The following is a 15,791-nucleotide window of genomic DNA, read 5'->3' as shown; positions in this document are numbered from 1 at the left end:
AAGAAAATCATTTTATGACATTTAGTCTGTGTTTGGGGAAACAGGCACAGGGGAGGAAATTCTTAGAGCCTGCGTAGATTTATATTTAGTGTCAGCTAGAAGCAGCCACACAATTTATGGGATCTAGTGTGAAAATGAAAAGGCAACCTCTCTACTAAAAGGCACTAAGAATTCCCAGATGGCTGCCTTAAAGCACGGGCATCACTCGGGACTCTCCTGAATGAGCATGTCCCCTGAGACACAGGAGAGAGGGGTCAAGACAACTTCCAAAGCCAGTGGATTTGTATAGGACTCCTGTGTAATGTAGCCTGGAAGTTACTAGGATCACTTTGTACCAAGTCCATGCAGTTCTTAGTGCAAATATCATTCAATCCTACATACTGCATAAGGTTCTAAAAGAGAATGGCCATTGTTTTCTTGTCTTTCTTCTTGTCTTCTAATGTTAGATGTGTAGGTACATTTGATAATAGTTTCTAGGCATACTTAAGCCTTGCTCTTCAGAACTTCTGGGAATACGACATTAGGGTCCTTCCTCATGTATGAACATCACTGGTGTTCTTACACAAAACTAGAGACAGCCTAGCCCACGTAACTTAGACTATTTGTTACCGCTACAGCTATGTGTGTCACCTGTCCTTGACTAAGATGTTAGACGTGTACTAAGAATGGCCAATGATAGTGAAGGCAGCCCCGAGAAGGCTAGCACACGCATAGCAGACTGCAGTCCTCTATCTCACTGATCTGTCTGACTGCCTAGAGTCAGTCTTTAAGAAGAGCCAGGAAAGTAAAGAAGGGAGTCCTAAGTTTAATTATTTTACTAGAACAAAGTAAGTAAAGGTTAAATTGTTCCTCCATGAAACCAAGTCAGTACAAATGACTTTTTCCAAAGACTATGAAAATAGGGTCAACTCAGTACAACTTAGAATCTGACAAATACCACACAATGAGAGAGGACTAAAACAAAAACAAGAAATCAAAATAGAGCAATCATAGCGGATATTAAGATAATATATTTGGAGAACTAATGGAGGTTTGTGAAATGTATGAGCCAGTTAACAAAATGAACACCTAAAACTGGAAGACATTGCTGTGAAATGTGAAAGAGATGTGCTACGGCAGAATGGTGGGGCTGACAGAGAAGTAAGAGAAAACAGCTGCAGCGGAAGGTTTCAGAGACAGTGAAGAATCCAGTCCCCAAACCAAGCCAGTCGGGAGACATTTGAAAAGGCGCCTTTGGAGAAAACCTGAATTGCTGAGCGTCGCCCAGCATTGGCGCAGACACGCCTGCTCTCACAGGGTACTGTGTGAGAGACAGTCTGTGGAAACACAAATGGCTTATTTATAAAATTGACCCAAAAAATGGATTTACTGGATCCATTGTATCCAAACTGGATACAATGCCAAACTTATTTGTCACAAGACACTAATATTAGAAATCTATAGTAAGATTCTAGAGCCTATTAATGGAAACTAAAAATCTTACATGTAAATTATTTACAAACAACTTGTGGCTTGAAGAGGTAACCAAGATTGAAACTGCAAAATAATAAGAAATGATCAAAGCAATAAGCCCACATTGGGCAGCCAAGTGGACCCACATTGCACAGCCCCTAAGAAGTCGTAGCCTAAACTGCACTTGTTGAAGTTCAGAAACGTACTTGGCTTTCAGTTTAAAAAGCTAGGGTGGGGGGAACAGATAAAGCTGCTAAACAGATAAAATTGCTAAAATAAAGATGATTAACAGATGAAAGCAAAAAGAAGGAAATGGGAGCAAAGATAGAAAACTTCAGCAATAAACAAGGCCTGGGGTAATGGAAGATACAGTGGTGATATCAGGGAGGGGATGTGTTTTCTTCTCGGAGCCTGGGCAGGAGGGTCAGGAGTTCAAGGCCAGGCAGGGCTCCCCAGTGACAGCTTATCTTTAATAGGTAGGGAGAGAGGGAGGATGGGAGTGGACATTGGAGAAGGAAGGAGGAGGAAAGTGACAACGGAAACACAGAGGCATAAATTAAGGAAAAGGATCTTCCATGAGTTTGTTTTTCTAGATTCTTCCCTTTTATAAATCACTTATATTAAGTTGATTATAAATAAAATATCTGAGATTTTACTTCAGTATGTATGGAGGAGGAAACAGATGGAAGCAACGGTCCGTGAGCTGATGGCTTTTGTAGTGGAAAGATAGCGACAGAAGAGTCATTGTGCTGCTGTACCTTGGTGTACGTTGAGCATGCTCTGTGATAAACACTAGAAATGATACACTTTGGAGGAAATAGAGTATTTGAGACTTGTTCACTTAAAACTTGGTGCTGCTAAACTTTAGGTGTAGGTAGATGATATGTGCCCGTCTCTATTCTAAGCCACTTCCGTTTGCAAGCTGAAATTTGGCCATAGTCTCACTGTAAGACTCTTTGGCCGCATACTTCACCTGAATATGCCTCTTCGACATCAAGTGACGATGACAGCGGTACAGCTTCACCAGGAAGGGTCACTGGGCGTACGTAATCATCTAGAAGAGAACACAGAGCACACAGTAGTGGTTACCAGAAAGTGAGTAAGGGGGAGCTCTCCAAGGGCCTGGGCCCCAAAGCTCTCACTGAAACTATACCCCAACAGTAGCAACAGGGAGATTATAGAGCACAAACTGAACATAACCAGGAAAGGCTAGCAATGTATAGGCTAAACCTATACATTTAAAAATCATGATCAAAATACTGTCCAACAAACTGTACTATATAAAGTTAGATATTATGACAAAACAAGCTTTATCCTAGCAACATAACACTAAATAGTGCCAAAATGCATTAATGAATTCAAGACATTTTTTTTTACCATTTTTTAAATTAATTTGTTCATATTACATCTTGATTGTTAGCCCTTCCCCTGTTTCCTCTCATTCTTCCCTCCCTCCTACTTTCCCCCTTCTCCCCTCCCCTATGTCTGTGATTGAGGGAGACCTCCTTCCCCTATATATGCTCTAAGATATCGAGTCTCTTCTTGGTAACTTGCTATCCTTCCTCTGAGTGCCGCCAGGCCTCCCCATCCAGGGGACGTGGTCAGAAAAGGGGCACCAGAGTTCGTGTGAGAGTCAGATCTCACTCTCCACTCAACGGTGGAGAATATCATGTTCATCAGCTAGGTCTTGGTAGGGACATATCCCTTGGACTAGTGTCTTGATATAAGTTAATATATACCGTTTGTCTCTTTTTGCTTCTGGGTGAACTCACTCATTATGATAATTTCTAGGTCAATCCATTTGTCCACAAATTTCGGGAATTCCTTGTTTTTAATAGCTGAGTAGTACTCCATAGTGTAAATGTACCACAGTTTCTTAGTCCATTCTTCTACTGAGGGACACTTAGGCTGTTTCCATGTTCTGGCTATTATGTATAAAGCAGCTATGAACATGGTTGAGCATATGTCCCTGTTGTGTGTTAGGGCATTTTCTGGGTATATTCCAAGGAGTGGGATAGCTGGGTCTTGAGGAAGCCCTATTCCCATTTTTCTGAGAAAATGCCAGATAGCTTTCCAAAGTGGTTGTACTAGTTTGCATTCCCACCAGCAATGAAGGAGTGTTCCTCTCTCTCCACATCCTCACCAACATGTAGTGTCATTTGAGTTTTTGATCTTAACCATTCTGATGGGCGTAAGGTGGAATCTCAGTGTTGTTTTGATTTGCATTTCTCTGATGACTAATGAGGATGAGCATTTCTTTAAGTGTTTCTCGGCCATTTGATATTCCTCTGTTGAGAATTCTCTGTTTAGTTTCAAGCCCCATTTCGCAATTGGGTTGTTTGGTTTTGTGGTGTTTAATTTCTTGAGTTCTTTATATATTTTGGATATTAAACCTTTGTCAGATGAAGAGTTGGTGAAGATCTTTTCCCAGTCTGTAGGCTGTCGCTTTGTTCTCTTGACAGTGTCTCCTGCCTTACAGAAGCTTCTCAGCCTCATGAGGTCCCATTTATTAATTGTTGACATTAAGGGCTGTTGGTGTACTGTTCAGGAAGTTGTTTCCTGTGCCTATGTGTCCCAGGCTCTTCCCTACTTTTTTCTCTAACTGAATTAATGTCTTCAAGACATTTTCAAAGGGATTTTTAAAAAAATTCAACAGATAGATAAAATAGGTAGAAAACATCAATAATAAATAATGGAATAAAATAACAAACACCCATTCATATCCCCACCAATATCTTCAGCAAACAAAACAAAGAAACCAAGCAATCATCTTTAACTAGATGTCATTTACAAGAAGCCCATGGGATGGGCTTTTATTTATTTTTATTCAAAACTTGAGTAGCTTGACCATAAAAGGCCATAAAGAGCATGTGTCCTTCCTGGGCTGGCACATTAAACACTTCAGGGTCTAACCGAGGCCATAAGCAGAATAAAGCAATAAAGAGGTAAAGCATACATTCTATGCCCACTGCCTAGAGAACCTCCACAGATGTGGCCACTGCCCAGAGAACCTCCACAGATGTGGCCACTGCCCAGAGAACCTCCACAGGTGTGGCCACTGCCCAGGTGTGGCCACTGCCCAGAGAACCTCCACAGATGTGGCCACTGCCCAGAGAACCTCCACAGGTGTGGCCACTGCCCAGAGAACCTCCACAGGTGTGGCCACTGCCCAGAGAACCTCCACAGGTGTGGCCACTGCCCAGAGAACCTCCACAGGTGTGGCCACTGCCCGGAGAACCTCCACAGGTGTGGTCACTGCCCAGAGAACCTTCACAGGTGTGGCCACTGCCCAGAGAACCTCCACAGGTGTGGCCACTGCCCGGAGAACCTCCACAGGTGTGGTCACTGCCCGGAGAACCTCCACAGGTGTGGCCACTGCCCAGAGAACCTCCACAGGTGTGGTCACTGCCCAGAGAACCTCCACAGGTGTGGCCACTGCCCAGAGAACCTCCACAGGTGTGGCCACTGCCCAGAGAACCTCCACAGGTGTGGTCACTGCCCAGAGAACCTCCACAGGTGTGGCCACTGCCCAGAGAACCTTCACAGGTGTGGCCCAACAACCCAGTGAGGCTGCAGGAGTTGTGCTGTGTAACTGTCAGCACTTACTAAGTCAACACGATTCACTTTTCTATACATCAGCTGAAGGCAAACAAACAGTGCCACCAACAGAGACCATTTGAAGAGTAGCAGAGAGTCTGTGCACTGAGAAATTAGCCTACAGCACAGTGTGCAAGGATATAAGGGAAGCACTGAAGTCCAATTAAGGGAGAAAAGGCATGCTGTTTATGAAGAGGAAAACGAAGAAACTGAAAGATATGACTTTCCTTGAATGAATCTGTATATTCATGCAATGTAATAAAAGTCCTAACAGCATCTTTTGTTCCTTGATATTCTGGTTCCAAAATCCATATAAAATGGGATAAGATGGAGCAGAGGCTACAGGTATTTTGAGATAAATATGAAATGAAAATTGGCAGTACGTGGGTTTAGGAATATACCAGCAGTAGGCATTTATAACCTATACTTGAAACATGAAAAATAAAATTAGAAGGTCTAGAACAAAATCATTAAAAATACTGGGCTACAGACAGCATTCTTAAATATAATCTCCTTCCCTCCTCCAATAAAAGATAACCATAATTTACATATAAACCATAGTGTATTGTAGTGAAACAAAAATAATCATAAAAAATACTTATAAAAACTAGAGAAAGGGGGAAAATACTTGAAACATATACTAAAAGCACTATAAAACCACTTGAGGCTGGGTGTGCCTCTGTGAGTTTGAGGTCTTGTCTACAAAAGTGAGTCCAGGACAGCTACACAGAGAAACCCTGGCTCAAAAAACAAACAAACAAAAACAGAATGAAAGAAGCCTAACAGATGTATCCAAAGTTTACTAATGAGGGAAGCTCCTAAGAGTACTTTTAAAAGTTTTAAATGAGGACAAATTCGTTTCCCACCTGGGGAGATTGTGAGCGGGTAACACTCAGTTTGAGGGAGGGCTATATGGCAGTACCTATGAAACCTAAAATGTAGTGCGAAGTTAGTTTTAGAAGGTCTGACTCATGTTGAGCCATGCACACCCATCCATAACCATAGCCATTGGTTCTTAGAAGTTCGCCATTAGGCTATTCTGTTGTCCAGACATCACAGTGCAGATGTGGCCACATCTTATGTGCTTTAACTGTCTGAGTGACATCAAAGCAGTCTGGTTAAGCCAGCATTACCACAAACACAGATGTGCTGGACTGAGATGTGTTATGATGTCACTGGTAATAGGAGTTCCCAGATGCCTTGTCATCTTATAGGAACATCATAACTATAGCCTGTGGTTAGCCAAAACATTGTTCCTATACAGTGAATGATTTTTTTTTTAAGTTCCATTTATCTGCTTAAGGGGTAGAAAGACAGCTCAGCTATTAAAGGCTAGGGTCACAACCAAATGGACATTTTATATGCTTAAGGACATTGAAAAAATGAGGGTCCTACAGCCCTTTCTATTTATCTGATAGTAAATAGTCAGGGCTCTCATACTGGGTTTTTCCCACATATTATAGGTATTTTTAAAATCTATTTTTAGTTTGGTTTCTTATATCTTTTTCTCCCTTCTTCACCCCAATCCCTTCCAACATCCCAATACCAGGTAGGAGAGAAAGAAGGTTAGTGGGGAGAAAGGCTGTAGTTTCCTTAGCTACTTCCTGCTGTTTAGGGTCATCAAGTTCCTTGGGGCAAACCCAGTCATCAACAGCAACTAGGAGCATCAGGGATGGCGGTGACGGCGGTGGAGGGGGGCGATGGTGGGGTGGGAGTGAGGAAGCACCAGCAGCCTTTTTTCTTTTTCTCAGAGCCCCCAGTCTCTCTCTAGGTCCGGCATTTATCCCAACTGACACAGACCGTGCCCCTGCATGAGGCGGCTTCCAGCTGACAAACATCGCCTGCCCTCTCATGAGGCAGTTATCAGCTGTGGACAAACTGGAGCAGCCCCCACCTGGGATTCAAACAAAACCATGTTTACATACAAACCAAAAACCTCCACAACCTATTGTCATACCTTTTTTCCAACCCCAAATCTGTAATGTTTCCAAATCTACTTTTGAACCTTTTGCTTCATATTGGATATGAAGCTAAATGTTTATTGGGACAGCTTGGCCAGTTCCGTATTCATGAAAAGTGTCACCTCTATGTAACTGTCTAAATCCCTCCCCCTGCCTAATACTTTAATTCTTTCTGTTTTTTTGCATTAGACACCAACCTAGCCTACTTAATTCCTAGGAAAGTATGTAGTGACATTTGCCTTCTACTGCACGCAGTCCATTACTAATAAATCTGAAATCACATCTTTCTTGTCCCCTTCCCAGGTATGGAGCAGTTTCTGCAGGAATGCTATGTGCCCTTACCACCTTGTCCCAGCAGCTAGAGAATGAAAATGCTGTGGATGTCTTCCAGGTGGCAAAAATGATAAATCTTATGAGACCTGGAGTATTCACAGACATTGTAAGTAGTTTGCGTATGTGTCATTGTAAGTAGTTTGCGTATGTGTCATTGTAAGTAGTTTGTGTATGTGTCATTGTAAGTAGTTTGCATATGTATCAAACCTATACAAGATCAGATGGGCCTCAGATTTGTGCTCTAGACCTGGGGTTCCTAACTAAGGGTGTCAACCAGGAGATAGCTGGCAGTGTCTGGAGACTTACTGGTTTTATAACTGAATAGAAGTTCTTTGGCATCTATTGTATAAAGGCCAAGGCTTCTGCTAAACACCCTACCATGCACAAGATAAACCTTGCCAACACAATTATCTAGCCCAAAATGTTGGTAACGCTGTAGTTTCAAAAACAACAGCATTGACAACAAAAACCTCTGCTTTAACAGTACTGATGTCGTCCAGTTATAAAATGGGGATATTCCTTTATCTTAGTGAGCCACCATCACTGAAACAGATCCTATGCTAGCAGAGACCAGAAGGGTTGGAGAAGGTGTAGAGCTCAGTGACTGAGCATTCAAGTGGCTGTTTTTCAAGTTTCTTAGAAAAGACATCGGCTATTCTTGTCTCTTTTGGAGTGTTTCTTTGACATATGCTTTTGATCAGTGTATCCATTGTAGGTAAAATGCCTAACCCTTTCCTCTTGTCTTCCAGGAACAATACCAGTTCATCTACAAAGCAATGCTCAGCTTGGTCAGCACTAAAGAAAATGGAAATGGTCCCATGACAGGGGACAAAAATGGTGCTGTGCTAACTGCAGAGGAGTCAGACCCTGCCGAGAGCATGGAGTCTCTGGTGTGACTGGACCCCTGAAAGGGCATTTAACTTTGTAAACTTCTGAGACTTGTAAAGACAGAACTTTTTTGAGGCCTTTTTTGCCAGACTCTAGGTTATACAATAACCCAGTTACTTTTTTACACTGATAAAAGTTTTGATATTTATTTTTTGCCATTTTATGTCTTAATGGTATCCTACTGAGCATTTGCACCTGTTCATTTCACACAGTGAAACGCAACTTTACCTAGTTTGCACTATATGATCAGTGTTACTGCCTGTAATCGAATACTACAGCAAACCCTGATGTGACATTCCATGACCACATACATGCTACTTTTCAGTTCCGTGCAGTGAAGGTCTTTGTTATGACAGTGAATCTCAGTTTTATCATTATTCTAAAGGAACTGCATTTTCCTAGCAGGCAACACTGTACTTTTTCTCAGCACCACCCCCCCTCTATTTTTTAGGCACTGTTCAATACTACATGCCTTCTGTTTTAGTGGAGTGGATGGGCGCATTTCCTTTTGCAGGGCAGCAGGTTCCTGGAAGCCCCGAAGAAGGTCTGTGAATGTCAGTTCCATTTGTGATGGTTGAGGAATCCACTAAGAAGTTAAGAGGGCTTAAGAGTTGCGTCATGTGAACATTTCTTATTAGTTACCAAGTTCTATTCACAGTTGAAATGTGTCAAAATAAAGAATCATTCTGTATTACAGATTTCACAGTAGCCACGTGGACAGTGTGTGTTATTTCCATTTTGAGTCTCTGAAGTAGCTACACCCTAAAAATCAGGGCTGTCTTTTACTATGGAAAGATGGCACTATTTTACATAATTTACTGATGACACCCTTTAGTTAATCCCCACTACAGCTTTTTCGTGAATAGTACCATACCTCAGAGTAGCTACAACAACAGGAAAATATAGGTATTTAAGTGTAAGTGTAGTCTTCGAAAAGCCCCTACTAACTACTCCTATAGCAATCTAATAAAACTACCTAGAGACAGCATCCTTTTCTTCTTCTTCTTCTTTTTTTTCCAAATGTTTCATAATAAATCTCCTAATTACATGTATGCTCTATTTAAGATTGATTTGGAAGTATGTTTGGGACTAAATTCCTACATGTGACTCAGTTTTACTGGGAGAGAGAAATGTGAATCTTAAAAAGACAATTCAGTTCTTGAATGAAAGATGGTGTCTCCATTTTAGAGTAGGTTTTAAAAGGAGAGTTGTGGATGTTCACAACCAAATACACATCCATAAAAGATGGCGACAGTTGTTAGGAAGCCCAGGGTTCAGCCTCTGGGGCTACTTTCCACCCATAGTCCATAATGGGCAAACGGAAGCATTAATAAGAACTTTCACTTGGGTTTGTTTAGAACTAAACACAAACCACTAAGCTATTCTCCGGGATCTGCATCTTCCTTTTCATGTTTCCTTTGGAAGGTCAACTTCTGTCAGACTTGAAATCATCCCCTAAGATTGGGCCCATGACAAAACAGGGTTTGGCTTCCTTTTTATGCCAGTAAGTTTATGATGAGGCCCTCCGCTGCTGTCGCTATCTGGGCAGCAGTACAGTACGGACGAGGCATGGTTCTTGAGTTGTTTGTTTGGAACCAGTCAGAAAAGTGCTGGAGAACCAGAGCTGCTAAGAAGAGATGCACAGACTAAGCCCAAAGGTTTCAATGGAGGGGCTAGGCCAGGAGAGTCCCATGAATATAGTTTGTGCACACTGACCTAAGAGAACACACAGAGTACCGGGAGGCTGGCTTTCAGAACTAGTGACTAGCTAAGCAGTCTGCTAAAATGTCTGGGCAGGGTGGCACACTTACCAACCCTTTTGGTCCCCCCAGAGGTGTCACTTTGTATAACAGAAAGAAGGACTGACTGTAAGAAACATGACAACTTTTAGAGGCTGAGGAGAATAATGAAGGGAAAGGTTTCAGACCGTGGTAAGGGCTAGGGTTTCTTAGTCTAGTAAGCAGATTCTTTTTGTCGTACACTGATCTGATATCCGCTAACGTTTTTCAGTTAGATGCTCAGTAGCTCTGCCGCTCAGAGTTAACATTCGAGTTGGAGTTCATGGTCTCTCTATTTTTCTCTTAATAAAAGTAACATTGCTTTGGAGATGAATAGCAAGTATTACTTTCTGTGCTGTTTACGCAAGATTCCATCATGGAATTGTATACTCTCCACAGTTCTGGGACTATGTCATACACGAGTAAGACAAGAAGGAATGACAGGAGTAGGACAGAGACATAACCAAGATGGGTTAGAAGCTTTCTGTGGGCAGCCTGCATGTCTACAGCAGGCTGGAGCTAAAGCCTACAGATCCCAGCCTAACAGGACTAGGAGCAGTTACTATATGCCTGTTTTGCCAAAGTGGTCCACACATCTCCACTGAGGATAGTTGCCTTTAGCTGTCCTCAGGCCTCATGTTCACCACAATGGGTATCTTCACTATTCTTTGCTATTGGCAAAAACTATATTGCATCTTTCCAGAGGCACAGAGTTCCAAAGATGTTGTATTCTTCTGAGATGTAAGCACATGGCTGAAGTACATAATGAGGTTAATGCCACTTACGGTCGAGGGGAAGGATACAGCCATTGCTGCAGCTAATGTACAAGGTCCTGAGATCCGCTGACTGTGTGTGTGTGAATTTACCTCTAGGGCAATGAAATGCACAAACCAAATGAAGCGGAATTGTTATAATTATATCAGGTGGACACGCTGGACATCAAAGGTACATTAGAGACATCGGGAAAGTGTTGTGTACCTCACACCATAATACCATCTTTTATGTCACCTCCTGAGTTTCAAGAATAATAGAGTTTAGTTTGGGGATTTTCCTAAACTTTAGGCAAGCTTTGAAAACCTGCTTTGAATAGAAGAGTCCAGCAAGGTCAAAGAAAGTTGTAGTGTTCAAGGTGAAAGAAGGGTTATGGTGTTCAAGGTCTGGTTGGTGGGTTTTACCCCAGAGTGACAGTGATATCAGTAAGTAACCTTAACTGTTTTGTAATTACACAGCACAACTGCCTTCTCCTGACTTTTTCTTAAACACATATATACTATATTTAAAAGTAAAATATAGATACCAATTTACCAAAGATACACATTACTAATTCTAAGCAAAAATAAAAATAAAAAAGAAACCCAAACTCATAATTTAAGAAAAAGTAATCAAAATGTAGTTGTCTTAAGGCTTTTGCAATTATACTGGAAAGTGCATTTTTCAACCTCTATGTTCTAAATTTTCTGTTCAAATGGTGCCAGTAAATTTTTATATGAAGGGAAAATGCCTGCTTTTTTTTTCTTTACAGCACTTGTAATTTCACATAACCCTTTGCACTTCCCCTTAGTTACCATTTAACACACAATATTGGCTTTATTTATCTCTAGAAAGAAGGCATGGTGAAAACAAAAATAGAAGAAATTATAATGACATTTGGCTTCTACTTTTGTCTTAGCTATTAAAATGTTTTTAGTATTTTTGTTAAATATTTGCAAAGGGAAGCATTTTCTACAGAGGATAATTAATTTCAAGAAAAAATATCTTGTGTTTTAAGAATAAACATCTCCAGAAAAGGAGACAGTCAATTTTATAAAATGTCGTAACTCTCCAACATTTGGGGTAGTGACTCCTTTTTTGTTAGGACATTTGAAACTAGCAAGCAGCCATTGTTCCTAAAGAACCCCACCTTCATGTTGACCCGTGTTTCTTTCACTCCATTTTCAAATAGCTAAAATCATTAAAACTGTAAATATCTTGTTGCTTGAGTAAGCATCTTCTGGGAGCTTTGTATCTATGGTATATAATCATAGAATTTTATATTTTCATATAAAGCTAATTTTTTTCTAGTTTCAACTATGTCATAGCTTTTTGTTTTTTGTTTTCTCCTGTGGTGGATATGTGAACTTCTGTGTACTGAAGTAGCAAGAACCATCTTTGCATTCCAGAAGAATCCGTGTGCTCTTCCTTTGAGGCAGTGCTTGTGAAAGTCAGGCTTTCTTTTTAATCCCATTGACCATTAGTGCAACAGCAATTAGACATGACTAGTCACTGAGTACATTTGTCACATTGACCCATTTTGGAAAACGTGATTTTTTTTTTTTTTAAGATTTGTTCTGTGGGGGGAGGGGTTTTATAACCTGGAAATTTTCCCTTTTCCTTCTGTTTAAAACTATATCAAATCATTCTATTATAGTGTTATTTAATATGTAAATTGTATTGCTATACATAAAATAAAGTATGGTTTTTGATGTACTTGTTAGTATTGAGCATTTCTATGAAAACGAGGTTCTCCTTCCCTTTAAAAGCCACATTAACACTAAGCCACCCTCCACCATCAGTTTTCACTGTAGTGAGTGAGAGTTAGTAGTCACCCTGAGCAAAGGACATGCACCTGCCAGGCTGATTTATTGATACTCATCCTCCTTTTCTGAGAGCAGGCAGGACAAAGTCCCACAGGTGTCAAACTTCCTCTCCTTTGTGACTCTCCCTCCAGCATCTCAACCACACTGGGAGTAACTTCTCCATCTTCTCACTTACTGTCTAGGAGGAAGGGTAGGTCACTCACCTTTGTAGAACTATGGAATAGACGTCAGAGTAGGTGCCTCTGTGAGTAAGGGTTCTAACTTTTCCACATCCACTAACGGGTTACTAGTTCTCCATTCTCTTTGTGTGTGTGTGTGCACATGTGCATGTATGTGTGTGCATGCATGCGTGTAGGCTTTATATGAACGCGCCTTTTTCTCAAGTTATACCCTTCGAGGGTGACTCTAGTATGCTGTATCAGAAGATCACAAATCAACAGTCTACATAGATCCTGGCCAGGCAACATGTATTTTATTAGGCCTATATATTGTTTTTGAAAACTCCTGTTATGTACCTACATTTTAAAACATAAACTTTTTACATTCAGAGTTCAAGGTCCTTTTCAAAATTGAGTTGTGGTGTGCCAATAGACCCACAGCCTCCCACATCAGTGTCTGACTACCATCAGTCATTTAACTAACCTTTCTAGATCTGGTGAGCAATTGCCTCTGAAATAGCAGTCAGATCCCCGGGGCCATTTCCCCCCTCATACCAGCAATCAAAGCATTTATATTGACCTTATCATTCATACCCTGCCAGTCAGAGCACAGCGGGTTCCCACCTTCTTTACGCCCATTGAGTCAACCAACATGGCACCATTAAGGAAGACATGACGTCAGAAACTGTTAAATTAATTGTCCAACTCCATGGCCTTGAGTGTATAGAATATATAGACAAGGAAGCTTCCTTTTGGTTACTAAGAAGAGGGGAGGGGAACACTGCACTAAAACTCCACTTTTTTTACACATTAAATGTGAAACTTCAAGGAGACTTAAGACCGAGTGACTGATGGCCACATCCTGATTCAGAGATGAGGCTGAAGTCAAAGGTTCGAGTTGGGTGTCATGGATGGCAACCTTAGCTCTTGGGAGGAAGAGATAGGTGGACCCAGAGATCAAAGTCATCCTTAGCATCACAGTGCATTCAAGGCCAGCATGGGTTACACAGCACCCTTTCTCAAAACCACAGCCACCAAGACAAACAAATGAATGAATCACTAGCTTTACTTTATGTAGCCTAAGTTAAAGGTGAAAACTAGCAAGGTAGCAATAGCTTTTGTGGTTCTGACATTTCATTTGGCAAGGAGTACAGTAAGAGCAGCATTTTACCTCATATGCTCCTGAAAAATGGAGAAAGAAAAAAGTCACATTACTTGGCATTACTTGGCATGGCCTTGCAAGGTAACTAACTATGTTCCCTCCCCACACATGGCATCTGCAAGGGGGGAGATCAGACTGAGCCCAATAATCCAGGCACCTTTCAAAGTCACCTTTGTAAACTGAGGGGAACATCAGCATCATGTTAGAGCCCATCTCACAAGCAGTTGCTGAAATGCAGCCTCTCCTTAGTCCACAGACTACATGATAGCTGTGCTCTTAGAATGTAAAGTCCCTGGCAACAACGCCTTCCGACTCATGGGGCCGAGATTACAGTTTAGACTTGGAAGAGTCCTTTGACTTCAGTGGTAGACCACTTGCCTAGCTAGAAGATGTGGCGCTTGGGTTCAATCTCCAGTATTGAAACAGAAGTTCAATGCACTCAAAATTATGTATTTCTAGGGTTGGAGCAGGTGGTTCTGTGGGTAACGTGCTCATTACAAAGCATGAGGACCTGAGCTTTGTCCTCCAGCACCTATGTAAAAGTGGGACACCATAGCACACAGCACCTATCAGCTGGAGGTGGAGGAGGTGGGTGAAGAATCCCTATGGCTTGCTGGCAGTTCGGCTGAAGTGCCATGCTCCAGATGTAGCACAGGATGCCATCTCAAGAGAGTAGGTGGGGACAATAGAGGAAAACACCAACATTATACAACACCACACACAAAATTATATATATATATATGTAAATATATATATACATACATATATGTAAATATGTAAATATATACATATATATGTATATGTACATATATATTGTACTTCAATAGAGATGGATTTTATACAAAAAATAGAAAGGCAATTGTATACCACTGTGAGCAAGTAAATAAAACCATTCAGCATGGAGGCCCCTTCTGACTGCATACTGTTCTCACAAAATTCCCTTTATTCTACACTAAACTAGTTATTAGAACATTCGCCAGAGGGCGGACAGTAATATGGAATCAAGCAGCCATGGGTCCAGTCAGTTTTGCCACTTACTGACAGTGATCTAGGGAAAGATACCCCATCCCTCCCCAAGAGCCATTTTCCTCTTCTATAAAACACAGAAACTTACGTTTCCCTAACTAAGAAGCTGGAAGAAGTAATGAGATGATTCCTGCAAAATTCTGATATAGTGCATAGTAAATACTCAATATTATCCTCTATAAACTCTTATAGTTTTGTTCTATTTAGTTATTTAGCACATCTATGATCAACCATAAACAAAAATTACTTTAGCTTGCTTATTTTTATAACAACGCTAAGAAATGTCTATACCTTCCTCCTCCCTCCTCTTTTCCTTCTCCCGGCACTGGAGATTGAACCTAGGATCTTGTGTGTGCTACTAAGCCCTTTAACAACACGGTCCAGCTAAGTTGCTCATGCTGGTCTTGAACTCACTCTGTGGCTGAGGCAGGCATTGAGCATTCAAGGTTCCTGCCCCCAGCTGTAGAGAAACTAGGCCACTTCTTGTAGTTTAAATCTCTCCCTCTCTGAATTCTGAGAACATTTTTAAAATTTTATTCCTCTCTCAGACAATACATCCTGACCACAATTTCCCCTCCCTCGACTCTTCCTAGCCGCCCCTGACTTCCCCTCTCCTCCATTTTTTCCCTTCAGAAAACATCACTCCCATAACTTCCAAGAAGTGAAAAGAGCTTCACACTGCTTGTTACCCTGTACAATAGTTCACTGTACAGCACAGTGAGAAGGAGGAGCCATATTTCCGTCTCCATCTTTTTCTTAAAGGCTTACAGGGCTCTCTCCTTTCTCCGTGGCTGAACTGTAAACACTGCTGCTGCACTGAGCTCTTTGAGGTACGTGTAGCGTGGGCATGCCACTGTACT

General features: G+C 41.3%; 1 protein-coding gene and 1 long non-coding RNA gene across 3 annotated transcripts in view; one reads left to right on the top strand and one right to left on the bottom strand.

Annotated features, from left to right (window-relative positions):
- Positions 1-12,475, top strand: part of PTPRG (protein tyrosine phosphatase receptor type G) — a 685,241-nt gene extending 672,766 nt beyond the window's left edge. For both annotated transcript variants that reach the window (XM_084795413.1, XM_084795412.1), the window contains 2 exons: positions 7,314-7,449; positions 8,093-12,475. In XM_084795413.1, coding sequence (XP_084651539.1) covers positions 7,314-7,449; positions 8,093-8,239 — 283 coding nt within the window. In that variant the 3' untranslated portion in view covers positions 8,240-12,475. The remainder of the gene's footprint in view (positions 1-7,313; positions 7,450-8,092) is intronic.
- LOC311605129 overlaps positions 1-15,791 on the bottom strand; it is a 97,335-nt gene that overhangs the window by 14,902 nt on the left and 66,642 nt on the right. The window contains exon 2 of the long non-coding RNA XR_014781800.1: positions 2,426-2,506. This is a non-coding gene — a long non-coding RNA (uncharacterized lncRNA). The remainder of the gene's footprint in view (positions 1-2,425; positions 2,507-15,791) is intronic.

Source organism: Acomys minous (assembly GCF_964271855.1).
Source record: "Acomys minous genome assembly, chromosome: 9".
NCBI classification, from domain to species: Eukaryota; Metazoa; Chordata; class Mammalia; order Rodentia; family Muridae; genus Acomys; species Acomys minous.
This window is presented reverse-complemented; position numbering and strand designations above follow the sequence as displayed.